Source organism: Psittacula echo (genome assembly GCF_963264785.1).
Source record: "Psittacula echo genome assembly, chromosome: Z".
NCBI classification, from domain to species: domain Eukaryota; kingdom Metazoa; phylum Chordata; class Aves; order Psittaciformes; family Psittacidae; genus Psittacula; species Psittacula echo.
In genome coordinates, this window is record NC_137742.1 from 74564715 (window position 1) to 74587049 (window position 22335).

Sequence of the window (22335 nt, forward strand, 5' to 3'; positions counted from 1 at the left end):
TAAACTCATCTGCGTTTGTGTTACCAAGGAAGACTTTGCATCCTGAAACTCCTCATTCGCATCTCCATGCAAAAGGAATTGCAAATTGCACTGTTCCTGTGTTGCAGAGAGATGTGTGTAGACCATTGGCTGACTCTGAACCAGTTTTGGCAGCACTCTGCAAGGGATTGTGAAACATACCATACAACTCCTTTTGTCAAAGAAATTTTTCAGGCTTTGACAAAGAATCTGGTGACCTCCTGTTGGGAACTGAATTTCATCCTGGTAGTGAAAACTGTTCTCAGCCAGTATAGCTCATTCAGGTGTAATCAGCAGACGTACTGACAACTGAAGGAAGATTGGAAATAGACTGCAATATTTTAAGAGCGCGCGAACAGAGGTTCAGTTTGTATTTCGTTTAAAAGAATCTCACCTGCTTGAGTAAATTTTGGTTGTGATGATGACAAAGGTTATGTCACAGCAGCCAGGGGGAAGAGTTTGAAAGCATCTCCGTAACATCAAAGGGATTTGAACAAAAATGCTTGGACAAGATCTGATTTGTAGAATCATTGAATGCTTTGGGTTGGAAGGTGACAGTGGGTATTGGACCATGAATATTCAAGTTGGAGATCATTTGCAGTCTGTGGGTGTTTCCATGTATTTATCCAGTTTTCCCAATAAAATGGAAGTGTTAGAATGTTTGCGTTCGCTAGCTAAATGAAGATGGTCATCTTTATTGTTATTATTTACCACTTGGCAAAAAAAAAAAAAAAAAAGTCTATACAACCAGATCTTGTCATGTCTAAAATTACCAGTTTCTCAATGTTTCTCTATGGGAGACTAAAGGCGCCATTTCTCTGTCACTTTTTTGGGGTTTGTAGAGTTGCTTTTGGTTCAGAGCTGCTTTCAATTTAGGGTTCTGGGAAAACATAGAATCACAGAGTGGTTTCTGTTGGAAGGGACCTTAAAGCTCATCCAGTTCCAGACCCCTGTCGCAGGCATGGATATCTTCCACTATATCAGGTTGCTCGAAGCCCTGTCCAGCCTGGCCTTGAGCACTGCCATGGATGGGACAACCATCCATGACCAATCCAACAGCTTCTCTGGGCAACCTCTGCCTGTATCTCACCATATGTGACCTGGAAAAGAAATGTGGAAGGGTAAAGTCATAATATCTGCTCAACTCCCAAGGAATTCCTTGGTGGTTTTTAGAGACAGTAGTTAACTTGGTAATTGTCATCTCCGAAGCAATTCAGGAGGATTGTCCTGTTGCAGATGTTTTTCCCAAGAACTGATGTGGAATGCAAGAGCAAGAGCAGTCCTCTGGCGCTGCTGGGACAATGAAAAGGTAATTTATAAGTGAGGGATAAGGGGTTGTGAAAACCTCTTCACTTTATTTAACCTCCAATGGTGCCAACTAACAATGATTTGAAAAGATTTTGACAGTATCTCCTTCCAGCTTAAGCCTTTGAAAAGGCCCAATTACTTTGCCTTATGCAATGTAAGAGATGTTAAATATGTAGTCAGCCACCTGTAGTGTTCTGTCAGAGTGAAGGTAGCTTTTCTAGTAAATGATGCAGGGTGCATACCTGCTCCAGAGCAAGTCTAGCATGACTTCCAAAGGATATGTGTCTTCACTTCATCCTGTAACCAAGGTTGGTCCTGCTGCAGCCTTCTGGTTCTCTGATGATGAAGCATCACGGTAAATGCCCTCCTTTTTCCCCAGCACCATCTTTCCTCCCCAGCTGGACTTTAGTCAGTCATTTGCCAACAAAAATTCCTCTGAAATATAGGGTAGTTGGATTTATGCAGCCCTCTGGGGACAAGTGCATGCAGGAGGCACCTCCATTTGCATGGATGTGCAAGGGCTTTGCACAGTAACAAATTGCTGGCTCAGAATCACATAGGGGCTGAAAATTTGAGACCAATGCGTATGCAGGGGTAGAAAGAGCACAAGGCAGCACCAGGATTCTACCTGCACACTAAGCATTAGAGGCAGTGGTGTCCAAGGGTAAATAACAGACATGCAGAGATGCTGTTCCTTTCTGGTCTCTGATAGGAACCTCAAAATCATCAGCAGCTCCAAACGTCTGCTAATACTGTGTGCTCTTACCTGTCATGGGATGTGTAATTTCTGGAGCAATTAAGACTGTGATTACTCATCCCTGCAACTGAGATCTCAAATTCCTTTCCTAACCATGGTGTTACTCCTTTCTGGATGTGTCAGCTGTCTGTTACATTAAAGATCCTCCAAAATCAATCTTCAGCCACTTGACTTCAGGTTAGACAAAAGGAAGAAGTTCTTTACTGTGAGCGTGGTGAGGCATCCTTACAGGTTGTGCAAAAAAGTGGTAAAAGCTCTGTCCCTGGCAGCGTTCAAGGCCAGTTGGACGGAGCCTTGTGCCTTATGTTCTAGTGTAATGTGTCCCTGCCCATGGCAGAGCGGTTGTAACTAGATAATCTTACGGTGCTTTCCATCCCTAACTGTTCTAAGATTCTATGGCTGAGCTGACGGACTGAAAGAATCATGTGAATGGCAGCTTACCCATTTCTGGACTGAAAATGATTATATTGCTTTCCTACAAGTATACAGATGCAGAGTCTTTCTCTTGCAGCCCTGCTTCTCAAACCGGTGCCAGGTAACCAGCCTGGTCAGACTGGGTGCACTAGGGTGCACTGCTTCTGTGTGGAGTGTGCCTCCCGCACAGTGGAAGGAGAAGCATTTCCAGCAGAAGGAGGTCCTGGCTGTGGGGAAGGAAAGAGCTGGAATCATGGTTGTTTTCCCACATACTTACAGGGCTGACTTTGTCTTATGCTTTCTCTAGGGGCTACCAAAGACATGGGGAAGATGCTGGGTGGGGAGGAGGAGAAAGACCCAGATGCTGCCAAGAAAGAAGAAGAACGACAGGAAGCTCTCAGGCAACAAGAGGAAGAGAGAAAAGCCAAATATGCCAAGATGGAGGCTGAAAGAGAAGTCATGAGACAAGGAATTCGAGACAAGGTAAGGCATCTGGCTTTCAGCACACACTGGGCATCTCATAATGCTCAGTGGAGAGCTACAGCTTTCAGCTTTACAGCTGATTTGAGACCAGTTCCCTGAGTACCTTCATAGAGCCAGATAGTTCCTTCATCATACTGAACTTTCTAATCTTGTGCACTGTCCGACGAGCTCTGTCCCTTCTGTATGGGAGGTTTAAACACACCTCCTGTACAGAAAAACCCTGTAAAGTTGAAATAATTGAAGATGAGGGGAGAAAAATTACTATTTTTTTCATAACCTATTAAATGCTGACATTATTTTAAATGTTATAATCTTCTCTGTCCTTTTGAGGATACTTTCCAAGCTTATATTTCTGGTGTTTAAGAAGGGTCATAATTCAGTGTGTTTCTGAGAGATACAGTCCAAGTATCTTTTGTATTGCTTCCAAGGCTTTCTTTGTTTTGACAGGTGACAAATCTGCTCTAGTTTTCGTATCTAGGCTTCCACTACTCACAGGGAATTGATTCATCTGAAAGAAAGCTTTGCTTATCTGAGGGACTTAACCATTCGCAAGCACTCTCTACTACTTGAGTTGATGATTTCCTTGTAATGACACAATTTGGTGTGAGAAGGAAATGAAAAAATGTGAGGATTGAGAAAGAGATTGAAATATAGAAAAGAAACCTTTACTAGACAAATTAGCTAGATTTAAGGTGGCTGAACCCATTGTTACCATACATTAGCCTTTAGTGATAGGTGTGTGGAGGGAGAAGGCAGTTTTGCTGCCTCATCCTCAAGACAGGGCCAAAATTGTCTTTTTATAATAATATAGTTTTATAAGAAGATGTCTTCGAGCTCAGTATTACTTGGAAAGAAATGTGGATAATGATTGGAGGAAAGGTTTCTGATCATGATTGCCTGTGTGTTGACTTGTGTCGTATGTCTGCAATACCTGCAGACAGAATGAGGAAGTCCTGGTCAGTATAAGAGATGCTCCCTGTGCAAGGCCTACCACTGCACAGCTTACAGTGCCCTAAGAAAATGTCTGTGAGAAAGCTTCAAAGTCTCATCAAAGGGCTGAGGGAGGCTGTCCACAAACAAAACTGTGCGCTGGATCAAACTTCTGACACAATCTTTATGATAGATGAGGAAAGAGAGGTTAAAGATGAATTGTTGTGATGGCATAGTGCATCTTGTAAAAAGAAGTCAAGTATTGTTCAGCTAATAAAGAAATTCTGGATTACACTTCTAAAAAACCAAAAGGGAATTATCTAAGTATGACGCTGCCAGGAGAAAGGTATTCATATGGTCATTTGAAAGAGGGTTTTGGCTACCAGGCAGACACAGAACCCTTACCTGTTCAAAATTTTTTGTTTCATAGTGTATCTTATGAGTATGTGTCTACAGTCATATATTAATATAAAAATATCAATGTGTGCAGTGTATGTTCAATGTATGTCTATAGGTTGAACTGTTTCTAAGCAATAACAAAGGTTTGCATTAGATATGAGGGGAGAAAAAAAGAGTAATGAATTTCTGAGTTGCAGGCAGGTGTTCTGATGTTCTCTTTTCACTGGTCACTGTCTCTTCTGGTAGATCACTGAAGGGTTCCCAGAAGCAGATGAAGCTTTCTTTCTGTTGGGAAAACTGCTGTAAAAGCATTTAAAAAATCTGGGATGCCGTCTGTTACATCTGAAACATCCAGCCAATGGGAATTTCACTGAGATACTGTCAGCTATCTCGACTTTGCTGAGTCAAGCTGAGTACTGAGAGGTGAACGCTCTTGAAAATGGATTGACTCCTGAGCTATACGGCAACTGGTTGGCTCTGCAGAGGGGATAAACAGGGATGCTTGAAGCAATGTTATTTCACCTCATTGAAATCTCTGGTTTGGAACAGGCATTGAAAGCTTTTTTAGTGATGTGGTGGGTGATCTTTCAGATTAGCATCAGGAATTCCTGTTTTAGGGGGTGCACCTGGATTGCAAAAACACCACTTGGTTTCCCATGGTTCTCTTTCTCTTGGGGGTAATCCCAGGTAGCATGCATTTGAAAATGAAGTTGCCTTCTCCAGAGTTAGAAAAGATGGATAAAGCCATAGAAAGGAGCTGTATTAGGTTTTAAAGATGTTTTTTTTTTTATTTTGAGAGATCTGTGAAAGCAGGCATTACTTTGTTCTGAAAAAAAGGTGGATTTGAAGATACACAAGACTGTTTCCAATTACTGGTGGCTAGAAATGTGAAACAAATGTTGAAATAATAGAAAAAAGGGCTAGATTATTTCCTCCATTACTTATTAATCCTTAATCTTAATAATCATTGTCTATTTAATTTCTGCACCAACTCCTGTAAAAATAGAAATACAGAGAAAGAGAAAACTGAGAAAAAAGATTTTGTCTGGGTATGTGTGCACATAGCTAGCATATGCTAACTTCAGGTTTAAAATCTAATGTGTTAAATTGAGATAAGTATTTCCCTAGCCCAGCATGGCAGCTGGGCACAGAAATTACTTTGGAAATGGGTAGAATGAATTTAACTAGGGTTGTATAGTCTGGAGAAGAGAAGGCTCATGAGGGACCTTATCGCTCTCTACAACTACCTGAAAAGAGGATGGAGCCAGGAGGTGGCTGGTCTTTTCTCCCAAGGAGCAAACAGCAGGACAAGAAGAAATGGCTACAAGCTGTGCCGGAGAGGTTTAGCCCGGATATTAGGGACAATTTCTTCCCCAAAAGGGTGGTCAGGCATTGGAACAGACTGCCCAGGGCAGTGGTGGAATCATAGTCCCTTGAAGTGTTCACACACTGTGTAGATGGGCCCTTAGTGACATGGTTTAGTGGTGGCTTTGGCAGGGCTGGAGCAACGGTTGGACATGGTAATCTTAAAGGTCTTTTCTAACCTGGCTGATTCTGTGTTTCTATGAACAACATTCTTTCTTTTTTTTTTCCCTATTAAAAGTAGGCAGCATATTCATTTGTAAATGAATTTTTAAGGGTGACGTTGGACATGACACTTCGAAATATCTGGACTAGCTCCTGCCCAATTATAAAGTCCAGCATCTGATACTGAAAATGGACTGAAAGTATGTAAAGAACATAACTGGGGTGTACTCCAGCTTCCTTCTACCTCCAGATACATATACGCAGCTTGCTTTCTGAGCTGATCTGGGCTTGGGATCTCAAAGCTCCTGCCAAGAATCCTTCAGTGCCCCCGTACCTGGTAGGTCAGGTCTTGTTCCTAGCATTCTGGTGGTGAGACTATGGATAGCTAATATCTCTTACGTTGCTAATACCATCAGCTCGACATCTAGAGCAAGCATCAGTGCAGTCTCCAGTGCTCCTAGGAGAAATACTGCCTAGGAGAAATACTGCTCCTAAGAGAAATAAAGAGATGACCTTGTTTGTTTTATGTACCTGCACACCTCATCAGCAAAAGCTAACTGCTTCATGTAATGATCCATAATTACTTTTTTACAAGATTATTTCCATCAGTGTGACAGACCCAAGGCCTAAAAGAACCCTAGTACATGCTCTGTAATTAACACTCTACCCATCTTGGCTGCTAGTGAAACAATGCCTGTAGTTTGGCATCTTGCAAATCTTAAACATGCTTTAGAGAGTCAGCATTGCTGAGCCTAGGTTGAAAAGTAGCAAGAGCTCAAGGCTATCTTCGCAAAAGTGGGTTTCAACCAAAAAGGATGTTAGCATGGTCCTCTGTCCAAATGGCTTGGCTTCAAGGCAGAATTCAGGTTTGGATTTAGGCCATCCTTGAGATGGAGCATGAACTGCTTCAGCAGGTGCTATATACTTGGTTCTCAAAGTAAAAGGGGAAAGTGTCTCTGGCTCATCGTATCTTTGACCAGCCTTATGTGCTCGGAGGAATAAAGCAAAAGTTTAGTTCTAGTAACAAGGATTTCTGCCCTCCAAGTTGAGCGTGAAATCTGCATGAGAAGTATGTAAAGGTGTCAAATGGTAAATTCAAGTGCTGGAAGAATAAAAGTTGTCTCTACAATTGTAACTGACACTGTTGTGTGCGGTGCAAAGATTGTCGCAGAGTGCTTAATTTTATGGTCATACGTCTATGCTTCCAGGAACCTCAGCTCTCCCATTGCACACGAGGGGGTCAACTGTTTCCTTAATAAGCAAATATGCAGTATTTCATCTCTGCCATGCCTTAAAATGTGTGTTCTCAAGCTCATTTATTATGCAGTATCCAAATTCTGATAGCGAAATAATGAGTTCCCTCATTTGAGAGATTCTTTGTTGCTATTATTGAAATGCTTTCACTAACATAGCTGATGAGTACCTCCTAACAACGGTTACTTGTGAGATTTATCTTGGTGGGGTACAAAGGTTTTTGTCGATTTTCTCCTGTTTACAAAGTACAAAAGCAGAAGGGTCATTATGTGACTGAAGCCTTGGGGGCAGAAAAATGTTAACATATTGTTGCATCAGTGAGCCTGTATGGCACAGTTAGAAACGCTCAGGACTTCCTTGTCCCTTTGCTGGCAACAAGGAAATGGTGAAGTCTGGTGTTTGATGTTCCTGCATGCAGCATATCGCACTGTGGGAGAATGTGCAGTCCCTGTTCTCTTTAAGTGTGAGTCCTTCTGCCTCTGGATGTGTGCCATTATTTTTCCAATTTTTCTTATGGGGCCTTTAAAAGCTTTCAAATATGGTTGGGCAGTAAGAGTCTCTGAAGCATTTGGAATTTTCCAGGAAAACCATGAAAGCTATTCAGTTCTTTATAGGTATTTAAGACATGTAATTTCCAGGTCTTCCACTTTTTAAGGTAGGTGTTACTGGAACTTACTTCTAGAAAAGTGAGAGCATTTGGGTTGCTGGCACTAGGAGATATCCTAAGTAAAACCTTTTGCTTTCATAATGCTACTTTTTTCTTTTTATTCTTTTTTTAATCTGATGGCTGAACTCAATTTTGGCACTAAACCACTCAGACAAGAAAGCAATCAGGATTTATAGCTGTAGTCCTAGATCGTTATGTGAAATAATCAACATGCAACATGAATTAATTTTTTACTGTTAATGTATCATTTGCATATTTTTATATATAATTGGTGCATAGCTGTGAAAATCCTGTCTTAGGGCAGGAAAAATACCAGAATGTGAATTGACTCTGTTCTGCAGCAATATCAGACCTTTGAAACTAAGCTCCAAGCTCAGGAGTGCAAACTTAACTTTGGTAAAAATTTGTTGATGTAAAAACAGCTTCACACTGTTAGCAAAACTCTTTGGTGTTACTGCATCTATGGGATGTTTCATTCATGTCTAACTTCAGATGCAAATATTACCAAGGGCTTTAAAAACTCTGGTACAAAGGAATAAATTTTCACTGCCTGAAAATGTGATTTGAACGTGCAGCCTTCCTTGTGAGGAAGAAATATATATAGTACGTTTTTACTGGAGACTTATCAGCAACTGAAAAAAAGTGCTGAAATTGTATTAGTATTCTTTGCATGTCAAAATAAAAGGTTTTCCTCAGCAACCGATCATGTTCTGTGATTCAAATGACAGGATTCATGTCTCAGTGAACAGAAACATTCTGTCTGATCTCTTCCCTTTTTAATCATTGATATTAAACCAGTGATGTGAATTTTTATTTAGCACTTGTAATATAATGGACCTGTGGCTACTTGTCAGTGTGTGGTCCTTAAGATGGATTTTCAGCGATTAAAATGTATGCTTTGCACAGATGGAGAGGTATCAATTAACATGACTCTTCTGTTTCCACAGTGTCTTTTGGAAATCCGGGTTTAAAAAAAAAAAAAAAATCCTTAAATCCTTTCTTTGTTTATTTCAGTGAAGAAAAAATTTCTGCTCTAGACTAAGGAGTGTTTACAACTGGGTCACAGGCCTTCCTGGCTCTGAGAAAGCATTAGGCCTGGCTATGACCTTCCTGGTGTGATGCTTTGCGAGATGGAGATTATATTGTGCCTTCCAAGAAGTGGGCTCTGGTGTAGGTGGGAGCAGTCATGATGACACAGAGAAAAAAATGCACTCTTTGTAGCAATTAAATCATAGTCTGTTTTGGGTGAAGAACACTACAAGGGCACTGTCTTGTGGTGTTTACTGTGCTCCAGACTCATTTGATTCCCTGATTACTGAGGACAGTGGAACCTGGAGTAATTGTTGGAGCAAGTCCAGAGGAGGGCAACGGGGATAATCAGGGGACTCAAAGACCTCTCATATGAAGACAGACTGAGAAAATTGGAGCTGTTCAGCCTGGAGAAGAAAAGGCTGCATGAAGATCTCAGCAGCTTTCCAGGATCTGAAGGGGGCCTACAAGCATGCAGGGATTGTAGCGGTGGGACAAAGGGTAATGGGTTTAAACTTAAACGGGAGATTTGGGTTAGGTGTATGGACGAAATTCTTTACTGTGAGGGAGGTGAGGCACTGGAATGGGTTGCCCAAGGAAGCTGTGAATGCTCCATCCCTGGCAGTGTTCAAGGCCAGGTGGGACGGGGCTTAGAGCAACATGGTCTAGTGGAAGGTGTTCCTGCCTGTGGCAGGAGAGGTGGAAGTATCTAGCTTAAGGTCCTTTCCAAACCACACCATTCTAGAATTCTATGATTCTAAGCCCAATCAGAGTAGGAAGAAGGAAATTACATTTGCGGAGTGCTTGAAGAACACCATAGCCGCAGATCATTATCATGCTGGTATTTGCAGACATTCAAGGGTGTAAAGTGATTTGACCTGGACTAGACTTCTGACCTTCTGCCAGAACTTCTTCCCAAAACCAGTTGTATGCAAGGATGTCCTGACTGGCCTATGTTGCCTTTCGTCTGGATTCTTGAATTTCCAGAACAGTTTTCTTGATAGTTTAGAGGACAGTTCTTTAGCATTAAACTTGTTTCCAGACTACACCGCTTTGAGGTTTTACTAGATCACCCGCTTCCCTAACACTTTCAACCTTTGAAAATTCCAGCCATATTTAATTTTCTGCTTTGTATATCAAAAATGTCCCCTTGTCTGTGAGGCAGTGACTGTATTTTGTAAAAAGGTGAACAAACTGGTCCCCTCCAGTAAAAGGAAGCATAACTAGAAAGCCAGAGGTTAACAAAGCTACGTGGGTATGCGTAAGCTCAGCAGTGGCTCTTCAGAGTTTAGAGAGAGAATGGTGCCTTCTCAGATGTGCTTTTCAGCATGAAACAGGGATCAATGTACCTGCTAAGGACCTCCAAAGCCATACTTAGCCATAGTCCTCTTTAGAGTGAATTTAGTGAATTTGTTTCTACCTAACCTCTGTAGTTTCATCTTTATATTCTCTTGGAAATCCCAGGATATGCATCACATCTTGGTCTTTGTGAATCCAGCCACCTACATGTACAAAATTCTCTAGGTGGTCTAATGAAAGTATGTGTGTACCAGGTCTTTTTTCTCAACATTAAACTAACAGCACTTCCCTGATAGGACAAGTTGTGTGGATTACTTTCTGCTCTGTAGCTTTCAGCCATTTTTAAAATTTGGAAAAGGGAGGCACCATTGTCAAACCATTGGAGCTCAGAAGCAAGCTGACATCTTTTTCATCTGCTCCATGATAGTTAAAGGTTCAATTATTTAGCAGAACCCAGCAGGATCAGTTTCCAGCTGCTGATTTCCCCACTAATACATTCAGGGTCTCATTAGTCAGCTTCTTTCTGCAGCTCTTCCTTGTTCTAACTTTGTTTCTGTGTTTCACGCTAATCCAGATCTATACCGGTAGATGTCATTTTGTATACTCAGTAACGAGATCCCACTGGGTGATGCTTCTGGAGTTATTGAAATGTCCCCTCAAGTGCAGAATTTTTACTGTTATGTACTGGCAAGGCACCTTGTAGAATCATTCAGCTGAAATCCTCACTTCAATAACTTTTGTCCTGCTGAACTGGCTGGCAAAACTTGTGTGCATTGCTGTCATGGTGCTGAGCAGATTCAGTCACTCAGGACTGGGTGCATAATAAATAGAAACAAATAACATACAGCAATTACTGCTGGAGTTAAGCTATGAAGGACATCTGAATAGTATCTCATGCCTTCCTGGCTGTGACTTACCAAAACTCCAAGCATTTGGCTCACCTATTTGGAAAGACAAGAAATGTGAATGCCAACAAATGATCTTCTTTTCAAGGTCTTTTCCAATACCATTGGAACTGAGAATCTGTGTCTGAATAACCAGACATTACTGGTGCTGTTCTACCACCTCACAGACCAAGCTACACTTTCAGTCCTCAGACCAGAGTGCCTCATTACCAGAAGATCTGTTTGGAAACTAATATGCAACAATTTTAATTGACTTATTATTCTAGTCTCATAATAAGAAACTCTTCAGGACAGCCCTCTCTCACTCCATCAGTTGTTTATTTATGTTACCACCCAAAGGACAAGAAAGGTGAGAAGGCAATAACTATTTGTAATTTATTGTCTGATCACACAGTGCTTTCTCCTTTTCCCTCTCTCTGTTTTGTTTGTATTTTGCTGTTTCTGGAGCTATCCTTTTTTTTCAGAGCTCGGATAGACTGACTACATTGCACAGCAAGAACGTGTCATCTAGGAATCACTGCTTTATTGCTACAGAACATCATTACTATAGCATGTACACACAGAGAAATGTATATTGAGAGAGTCTGAATAGATTTTATTTATTCAGACTTTTTTTTTTCATTGCATTAGGAGAATATTAATACAAAGGGAATGTCTGCATCATGGACAAAACCTTACTTCATTCCAGTTTTGGTGTCAGTGTGCATTCATTTGTCACCATCATTACTCCACAGCTTGAGGAAGTCCATGAGAGACCTCATGGAAGAGGCTACCCAAAGAAATTGGTGGCTGCCCCATCCCTGCTAGTGCTCAAGATAGGTTGGGTGGGACTTCCAGCAACCTGGTCTAGTTGAAGGTATTCCTGCCTGAGGCAGGGGGTTGGAACTAGATGAGCTTTAAGGTCCTTTCCAACCCATTCCATTCTACAATTCTATGATAATAAAATCTACATTAAATATATAATTTTACTAATACTTTAATTATTATTACATTTTAGTTAGCATTACTGCTTGTGATTTACAGGTGGAGAAATTGAGCAGTTTGCCCGAAATCATGCAGTGGTTGAGTAAGAAATTAATTTCCTGAGCTGGAGGCCTAGGGATAATCTAATCTTTGTGTAAATAGGGTTTTCTCTCCCAAAAACCTCTAGAGGGAGCAGTCCATAACAGAAGTTTAGGACTTAGAAGCTAAGAGCATCCCAGAGCCTGTATAAACCGCGTTCCCATTGTTACTGGTCTCCAGAACCGGCTCTCATGCCAGCACCCTTCCATTTGGAATTACTTCAGGTAGTGGAGGCAAAACCAAACGGAGTAATTTCGTGGCTAAATCCCAACAAAGACAGGAATGCCTCTCTTTGCATTGAGTGGCAGAAGAGCTTATTTGCTGCTCTGCTGTTTTGAGGAATAAAATATTCTTTCCTTGTTGGAAAACCCCTCAGTAAGAATGGTATAAAATTTGGCCAAGTGGCTGAAGTACCTCTGAGTTTTTGCTAACACATCGTCTCTAAACCTCTCAATTCACCTCATCTTTCAAGGTAGACAGTTCTGTCCTGGATCATGCTGCTTGTGTCAGACCCAAAATGCAGATAGTGACATTAGACAAAAGGGAGAAGTACTATTGCCTGTAATAAGTACAGTTTCAACCATGAACACATGAATGTTAGAGGTATCACATGACAGGTAACAAGAGCAAATACCCAACAGTAACATAACCTTTGAACAACTTAAAATAATTTAAATCTGCTTAACAGAGATATCTAATTATATCCTTGATAAAACTTATTCAGTGAAAGGTTTTAGGCTCAGTAACATTGTATTTTTTAAGAAGTTTCACTAAGCTCCTCCTTGCCTGTTTCTACAACAGGTATCTTGGCAAGTATCTTTACAACAGAGCACTCTAAATAAGAGCACTGGCATAACCACAGGAGAGATTAGTTTCCTGCTTTTAGTAAGCATGCCCAGAAATTTAAAAGGTGTACTTCAGTCTTAATGAAATGATTTATTTGACCGACATGGACTGTTTTCCTCTAGTGGCCTGAAGTAGTTTAGAAAGAAATTACAGTTTTTTGTTCAAAAACTAAATACAGAAATTCATCAGTTTCTCCTGAGCCTGGTGTGAAATGGTGTTGAGGAACCACCTATTGATTTATCGAGGGGGGGAGCAATTCAGGTACAGGGAAATTACTAAAGGCACTTTGTCCTGATACCACCAAACATCATGAAATCAATTCCCACACTTCACACACATACACTGCAAGCTTTTAACACGAAGTGTAACTATGCTTTTTTAGGTGGATTTCTTTATGTTTGCTCAGTGATGACTCAGAAACAGCATCGTAGGTCCTGCACATGTAACTTTGTACATGATTCTGACAAAGAAGCCTGAAATAAAAGGTTCTAAGATAGGTAAGCACAGCTTGGAAGGAGTTTGGTAGGAATGTCCCAGGACAAACCTAGGCGCTTCCTAGTACAGTTATCTTGAAACAGTGCTGCACATGTCTTGTCCCCCCAGTCTTTTGTAATCAGAGCATCATTATTGTGAAGTAAGGCAGTGCTTAAAAGGTACTAAAAATGTAACAGCTCCTGTCATTAAAATCAAACCTGAAAGCTCTGAAGTGTTGACTAAGTGGAATAATAGTTATTAAAGTACCTGGTCTTGCTAGGAGATGCCAGGTCTATCTGGCTTTACTGTACTCAAGGGAACACTGAAGAATTTAAAATTATGAAAGGAAAATCAAGCTGAAAGCTACACAGTGGGATGCCTGTGGAAGCAGACTGATTTATAACTTCGTGCAGAGCTATCAAAAGGCTACACTGGATTGATTTATCATTATTTTGATTAATAAAACACAACATTGCCTTTACAAGTCTTATTAAATCAGGTAATTTATGCAGTTTCTAGTGATTGTGCTTTTAAACACAGCTCCCTTCCTCTTAGAAAGCTGCACTCGTTCAAGCAATATAGTCCTGATCACTGTAGGTAAAACTTCTGATGGTTCCTGGTTTAAAAATGTAGAACTTAAAGGCAATAAACTAATTTGTAGCTGTCGGTAGTGCTTGGAAAAATTCAGCCATTGCAATGCCTTTATAATCTGCAAAACACAGTAAGTACTACCCCAGGCAGCAACATCATGTTTTCTAAAGCAGAAATTATAGAATTGCTTTTGTTACAGGGTGAAAAAAGGTGAAGTAAGGGGTAAGAATAGGAATAAATTCACCTCTAGTTTAGTCTGGAGAGAAGGATCTTAATCTCAAGAAACAGCCTGCCTTCTATTTCCAGCAATTGACTGAGATAGGGCTATAAGAAGGGTGGTTTATTTGGTCTCCACAGTCCTGCATGAGAAAGGCAGCATGCACTTTGTGTCAGGGTGATCCCTGTCCTGAGGACACTGCCAGACAGATACACTGAAATGAAATTAAAACCAGATGCAGGCAGAGGATGTGGTGTATGTTACGTATGTGGCAGGGCCTGGATCACAGACTGATGGGTGATTTCCTCCATCCTGCTTGAAAAAATTGTTTTATGATACTGCAGGTCCTTGTATGGATCCTTAGCCAGACAGAACATTTTAGGAGGATGATACCACAGCTAAGAGAAAAATACCCTGTCACAGAGAAGTGATAATGATTCTCCTGTAGATTGCTATCCTAATGATAACATCAGAACTTAAATTTGACATGCTTTGTAACTCTTTTGTACACTATCCATTTAAGGAACCACCCCACTGTGAAGACCATCACAGGGCAATAACAAGAACAGGTACAAGCTTCTTCTGAGTCTATGCCCCTTGTTGAATTTGGATTGTATACCACCGTCTGCCTCACACACTCAGAGAAAAAAAAAAAACAGAAACTGAATCAATTAAAAGTTACTGTATGTTGCTGATTACAACTTAAAAAAGATAACATATGCATGGACTTTTTTCCACTTAAAAAATCCAACACCCCCCCCAAAAAAAAAAAAAAAGCCCTAAAACATTAGTTACAAATTAATGTACCTGACAATTTTATTTAGAACTCTTAAACTGCAGAGAAATGTCCTACAGTATTTAACTTGCTTAAATGTGGATTTACATATTAGTACAGGAACAATTATATTGTTTTGCTAATCAGAACATTTTTCACGTTTTTGACTAAAGGCTGATTTTTTTCCTTTCTTTTGCTTCTGTAAAAGCTGGTGTGCTCTGATTCTTTGTTCTCAACCAATGCAATTATTTTTAAGGAAATACGGGGGGGTTGCCATGGATATTGCACAAGGAGGAAGCTTTGTGGATAGTTAAACTTGTTTTGTTTGTCTATGTGTCCATAGCATGGTTGTTTCTGGTTTATCTGATAGTACATATCAGCCTCTCTACTCCATGACTGCTTTTCACTTGTCCTGTAGGTATTTTTTCTTCCTTGAAAAAATATAACTGAATGTCAAATGATGAGAACATGTCAGAAACTGATACTGTATATAGTTGACAGTATTTCCTCTGTTCTTTGACTCTTAGTCATTTAGTCATGGCTTAAACTTTGCTTAATTCATGTCATTAACTGATGCAAATTAGAGGATCAAAATGCAAAAGACAGGATTTAAAAGCATTCTGTCCATAAAAAAAAGAACTTAAATGTGTGGACAAATCGTAGTACATCTTTGCAAGTTGTGCAGCTGCTGGTCACTCCTAGTCCTTGGCATCGTTATGGACAGCAGGCTTTATGTCCGACATGATCTGCAGGAGTGAAATGCTGTTGGTAGAGCTTTAATACAACAGAGGCTCTGGTGACACATGTCAGCCTTACAGCCTGAGATGTGAAGTATCCTATAGCTGTGCTTCAAACCATGACACCATGGTCTCTTTTACTCCATGTAAAGTTAGGAGCATGAGCTTTTTCCATGCACCTTTTTCTCTGCTGGCTGCTTGCGGGCAGTTCCCGACTCTGCTTTGCCCTCTGTATACAAACAGTATTAGCAGTTATGTAAAACCAGTGCTCTGCCAGACAGCTTTGCCCTTGATTAGCCAGAATACGTCCACCCTCGTGGCCACTGCCTTGGGCTCTGTACACACAGATGTCCACCCTGCTCTGGTGCAAGGAAGCAGCTTGGACAGCACATCACTGCCTTGCTCTGCCTGTGGTCCAGACAGTCTAGGGACAGAAACGTTCTCTGGATAGAGGAGCCCAAAGAGTAATGGTGAATGATGCCACATCTAGTTGGCAGGTGCTCACTAGTGGTGTCCCCCAGGGCTTGGAACTGGGGCCAGTGTTGTTTAAGATCATCCAGATCTTTTTTAACAACCTGGATGGGGATCGTGGGCACCCTCAATAAATTTGTGGATTATACCAAGTTGGGCAGAGTATTGATCTACGGGAGGTCAGAAAGGCTCTGCAGAGGGATCTGGACAGGCTGGATATATGGGCCAAGGCCAATGTTATGAGGTTCAACAAGGCAAAGTGCCAGATCCTGCACTTGAGCCATAGCAAACCCATGCAATGCTCCATGTATGGGGAAGAGTGACTGGAAAACTGCTCAGCAGAAAGAGACATGAGGGTGCTGATTGATGGAGCTGAACTTGAGCCAGATTTTCCCCAGGCAGCCAACATGGCCAGCAGCATCCTGGCCTATATCAGCAATAGTGTGGCCAGCAGGACCAGGGCAGTGATCATCCCCCTGTACTGGGCACTAATGAGGCCACACCTCGAATACTGTGTTCAGTTCTGGGCCCCTCACTACAAGAGAGACATTGAGGTGCTGGAGCAGGTCCAGAAAAAGAGCAGAGGAGCTGGTGAATGGCCTGGAGCACAAGTGTGATGAGGAATGGCTGAGGGAACTGAGGGTGTTTAGTTTGAAGAAGAGAAGGCTCAGGGGGGACCTTAGCAGTCTCTAGAACTACCTGAAAGGAGGATGGAGGCAGGAGGTGGCTGGTCTCTTCTCCCAAGGAACAACAATAGGACAAGAGGAAAACACCTCAAGCTGTGCCAGGGGAGGTTTAGCCTGGATATTAGGAGCAATTTCTTCTCCAAAAGGCTGGTCAGGCATTTGAACAGACTGCCCAGGGGTGTGGTGGAATCATTTTTCCTGGAAGTGTTCACAAACTGTGTAGATGAGGCCCTCAGTGACATGGTTAGAAGTGGCCTTGGCAGTGCTGGAGCAATGGTTGGACTTGATGGTCTTATAGGTGTTTTCCAACCCAGTTGATTCTGCGATTCTATGAGTCCATTATTCTACTAGTGAATAGAGAATCTGTAAGGTTAAACTCTGATCAGACCTTCCCTAACACCATGTGCTGAATGCCAGACACCTCCTTGGATGTGGCAAGTTACTTGTGCTTTCTGAGTCAGCTCTGAGGCAAACGATCTCAAATGCTTCTGAACCAGTACTTTCATGCTTCACATACAAGATCGGCTGTAAATTGGTGTCTCGTATTGCTACCTATTTTACAAGACAGAATTGCAAAGCCAGCTATTCAACCATCTAAAATACTGACCTAGAAAGTGTAGGAAAAAAAAACCTTCTTTTTTATGGGACACTACAACTGAAATGGATTTTGTTGCATAGGTACTGCCAGTATGGAAGGCATCCCTGGAAATATTTTTCCTAGCTCAAGAGGTATTGCTTTCACAGAGAAGTTTTATATTAGCCCTTGTCTTGACAGATAGATATCAATCTCAATACTTACAGGTGGATGATTTTCAGATGCAACTGATCATGGACTGAATATACTTGAAAAAGTAAATTTAAAAAAGCAGTAACCACTGTTTGTAACTTCTGATGAGTAGCTTTAGAAATCTCAAAACAGTAATGAGCTAAGTGAGCTAGAAGATCATATTTAAACAGGAAAATGTAATAATCTGAAACTGCTGAAGAAGTTTTATCCTGTGCATGCCCATATTATACAAAAAACCTTGAGAGTCTTGGAGGTAGTAAAAGTCAGAATTAAAAATAGAAAACACACTGGAATGAAGAAAATGTGGAAGAATAATAAAATAAGGGTGGTAAAAAGCACCAGAATTTATAAAAAAGGAAAAGAGCAGAAGCAGAATTTCAGAACTGGCAGGATTAAAGGTAATAAAACTATAGAATCATAGACTCTCAGAGTGGTTTGGGTGGGAAGGGACCTTAGGGCTCATCCAGTTCCAAGCCCCCTGTCATGAGCCAGGACACCTTCCACTCAACCAGGTTGCTCCAAGCTCCATTCAACCTGGCCTTGAGCACTGCCAGGAATGGGGCAACCACAACTTCTCTGGGCACCAAATGTGCACCAAGAAAGGATATTTCCAACAGCACTGATCTGCTATTAAATGAATTCTGTACAACTGTTAATGACACTGATTTATCTTCTGTGTACAAGAGACACAAAAGATGTCTATGAGATGAAAATTTTAAAAAGTCATTTACAGCTAAAGATGTTATTAGATAACAGCTCTGATGTGAAAACAACAAACTTTGATGACCTATGCTGTGGATACTACAGATCAGGCCAGCTAGGTGCATACACCAGAAAAGAAAAACTGATAAGGTAGTACCAATAAGCTTGAACTGATTCTTGCGTACAGTTAGAAGTTTAGTTCATATTGTAACAGGACATTTTTAGGCTTGACACGACATCGTTTCTGAATTGCTAGCAGTAAATATGTATAAAAATTGATTAAGGTTTTGCAAAGAGTATCCTTGTCAAATAGGTAAATTCTAAGTCTCCTGAATGATTAGTCCCTGGCCCTACACCTAGAGAATATTTTTATTAAGACAACAAAGACAGATATGTATAGGAAGAACAGAAAATCTATTATCTTTTCTGCAGGCCACATTAAGAGAAATAAATAGCATGTCATGAAAAAATCACATGAATTGTCACGTTTTAATAACAATGCTGTGGGGAGGAGAGTTCCCTTCAGCCATCAAGCCTGTGGTTCAGCGATGAAAATACAGGCAAATCCAGTTCTTTCAAAAATTGCAGCTTTACTCAGAACCACTGTTGAACATCACTAAAACCATAAATAATTCTAAAATTAACATAAAGGCAAAAAAGGCATTTGATGATAAACATGTTCCCTGCAGTTGGAGAGAGTTTTGCATTCTCTCAGACAACTAAAGGCAAGAATGGAACACTTAACTGTGCTTTGAATGGTGTTAGGATAGGACCACAGCTCTGCTTACTGGTGACTACACTTTACTGAACCATCCCTAAGCCATTGATGCTGCCAGAACTGAATCACCAAGGTATATAAAATCTGAAAGGTTTTCATGTTGCTTTCTTTCCCCTTTCCCGGCAGGAGGGAGGGGAAGAAAGGAAGTAAATACTTACAACGTTCTGGGCCCAAATGATTCCCTTCTCCTAGAGGAACACACAGATGTAGGAAGAATTTTAGCCCAATTTATGCTCACTGAGTAAAGTTTATCTTTGTTTTGGTAAATGGAGCATTATAGAACTGAAGCAAAATCATTGTTAAGTTAGAATGTATGCTGTGGATAGTTCTGCAAGTCCCATCAACTGATTCTCAGAGAAGAAAATGTTGCTGATAAAGTGTTGAAGACCTTTGAAGAAAATACATCAATCAGAAAGAGATTTCGTCTCCTCACAGAAGAATCAAATGTTTCTGGCCTGATGAAACAGCCTAATCTCAGGAAATTTTCTCTTTAATATTGAAATAGCTCTTAAAATGATGACTTGTTGAGAGTGAGCAGAAAAACTGGTTTAAATGGAATGTCACAACTTCAGTAAAACAGATGTACTCAGCTTTTGTTTGGAACGTTTTTTCATGTAGCTTATCTTTTTTATTATTATTATTAACAAAGAGCCATTTCAATGAGAGAGATAAAAAAAATCAAACATGGAGAGTTTCTTCCAAAATGGGAACAAAACTAGCAGTTTTTTTTTAAAGCCAATAGCAGAACTACCTCTCACTTTTATGGTGCAAGATAAGGTCTGAATAGGTGGTCAGAAAGGGCAAAGAAAAGACAAAGAACAAGGAGGAAAAACGGGTTAAGAGACAACCAGGATGACACAGAAATTTAATGGCGAATCTGAAAAAATCCATGTTCTTTGAATTCCTGTATTGTTTAACTGCATGGCTTTTCAGCAGGAGAAAGTAATCTCACTGATTTCCAATACTGTAAGAAGAAATGGAATCTGATTGAGACTTCCTTATACATGCAATACGGAGAAGAGCAGAGCACGTGTACTTTAGACCCAGGCAGACTAGGCAGAACAGGCTCCCTTGTGCAAATGCTATGAACTGACTAGCAGAATAATATTTGTAAAATTTATTTAATTTAATAGAGATGAGGAGAAGAAATAAGACAGTCCCAAGCCTGTTTCCCTGCACAGAGAAATGATTGAGAGATTTTTCTTTCTGTTAATTAGAATGGATTGATCGTAGGAGCATCTAGTTAGCTTGAAATCACAGTTGAAAACACAATCTTGTATTAAGAAATATTATATTAAATGAATATTATAATCAGAGGATGGAAAGTAATAAATAAAATATGTCCCAAGTTCCTTTAGGATTTATAAAATGTAAATTGGTAAAGAGTATGGATGTGGTTAACTCACAAAAGAGTAATCATAACAATTAGAAATCTGTACCTCCAGTGCATCAATAGAATAATAGAATAATAGAATAGCAAGTGGGTGCTGTTGAAGTCAGCTCTGACTTGTATCTTAAGACCAGTGTAAATAGGTTCAATAAAGTACCAGTATGTCAACAATGTTTAACTCAATCTTAAAGATTAGCATGGTAAAATGTAGGACATATCTTGTTTATCTGGTAGGTATTTCATGAAGTATTGAGATCCATTTTTTTGTATTATTAATTATACACTTACAAAATCTAACAAAACCACATTTCTGAGGTTTTTTTTGCCAATTGTAAATTATGAGCAATCATGACACCCGTACACTGGAAAAGCATTCACAGCACATTTCAGGTTTGCTTACAGAAGAGACACAGAACCGAAATGAGCTATTGTAAATAACCGGTTTCAGCAAACTTCTTTGCTGAGTCTTCATAAAGGTAGACATCTGATTTCCATGTGGCTGTAGAGTTATCTATATGCATAAGTCTTTTAAAATATATATAATGAACAATTAACAGAGTATCTAAATGTGCATCATTTGGCTGAATAACTTTTTTAGTAGCAAGTGCTTCTTCAGGCTAAAGAATGGTCATGTATACCCACAACACTCACTCTGTCTTCCGTGCTCTCTAGAATTTAATCTTAGTACTGTAGTTAAGCCTTGATCTGTGATTGAAAAAGCTGTATGATCCTGCAACTGGAAGCTCTGAAGAATATATGACAGTTGCCTCCACCTCAACAAATTCTCAGAGATGCCCAGTAAGGTGGTATTTGACAAGTCACCCTGGCTGGTCATCAGAAGAGGAAGAGGAGTGTAGAGTTTTACAGACAAGATTACAGGAAAATCTTGTGACAATTTGGGGTGCGTTGCAGTGTTCCATCTGCATCAGTGTTCCATGTGCAAGTTGCATCCATTTCCAGTCATCGTGTCTGGAGACTTTCAAAAGAATTGGAAATGCAATAAGGTAACAGGTCTAAAAAAGAATTATTACATTCGTACAAGGGGAAGAGCTAAATATGACAGCCCAAATCCAAGCCTGGTTTCATGATGTCACTAAACTTCTCATGGGTGAATGTAGTTGATGTCAGAGGAAGGATCACTTAATATTGCCGTCATTCTTACAATCCTTCTCAAAGCAGCAACTTCTGGCCAGCTGACTGGACCCTTGATCTAACACAGTATTACAGCTTTGCTACTCCTTTTGTTCTGTGTTTCTGTTGTTTTCACTCCCTCTCTCTTTCCCTTCTCTTACTTTCCTTTCTTCCCTTTAAAAAGAGCTTTCTTCCCATTTAAAAAGAGCTAAGATCTTGCAGGCAAAACAAGTCTTGTTGTAAGGAAATGAGAATTGCAGGAAAACTATCCTGAAGCTGCATCTAAATTGACTCTATGTGTGAGTAAGCCAAGAAGTATATTCAATCAGGTACTAAATTAAGGTAGTTCCCCCTTCATTTTAAAAGGCTCTTTTCCTTTGTGCTAGCTTTAGCTGTGAAATGGTAGTGTGTGACATATATACATTGGAACTAGTTGAGACATGCTACAGTGAATCTCACAGCTCTTGCCAGCTGTCATTAGCAGAACCTGAATGTATTCCCAGAGTGTTTCCATTTCTGTAGAAGGAATTGATTATGCTTCAGGGAAGGGAGGTTGGACGAAAGAGAGGGAGTAAAAGGAAGAGGAACCTTGTTGCTTTCTAATTTTAATGAATCCATCACAATGGGAATGAGTAATTAAGTATCTGTTTAAAAATAAAAAATTAAAAACTCCTGAATGCACAACATACATAATTCAG

At 40.3% G+C, this 22335-nt stretch overlaps 1 protein-coding gene across 1 annotated transcript in view; it reads left to right on the forward strand.

The window, feature by feature from the left end:
• The window catches only part of LOC308231562 (complexin-1), a gene marked incomplete at both ends in the record, with an annotated part of 93892 nt that overhangs the window by 58806 nt on the left and 12751 nt on the right, over positions 1–22335 (forward strand). The window contains one exon of the mRNA XM_080637139.1: positions 2805–2980. Coding sequence (XP_080493265.1) covers positions 2805–2980 — 176 coding nt within the window. The remainder of the gene's footprint in view (positions 1–2804; positions 2981–22335) is intronic.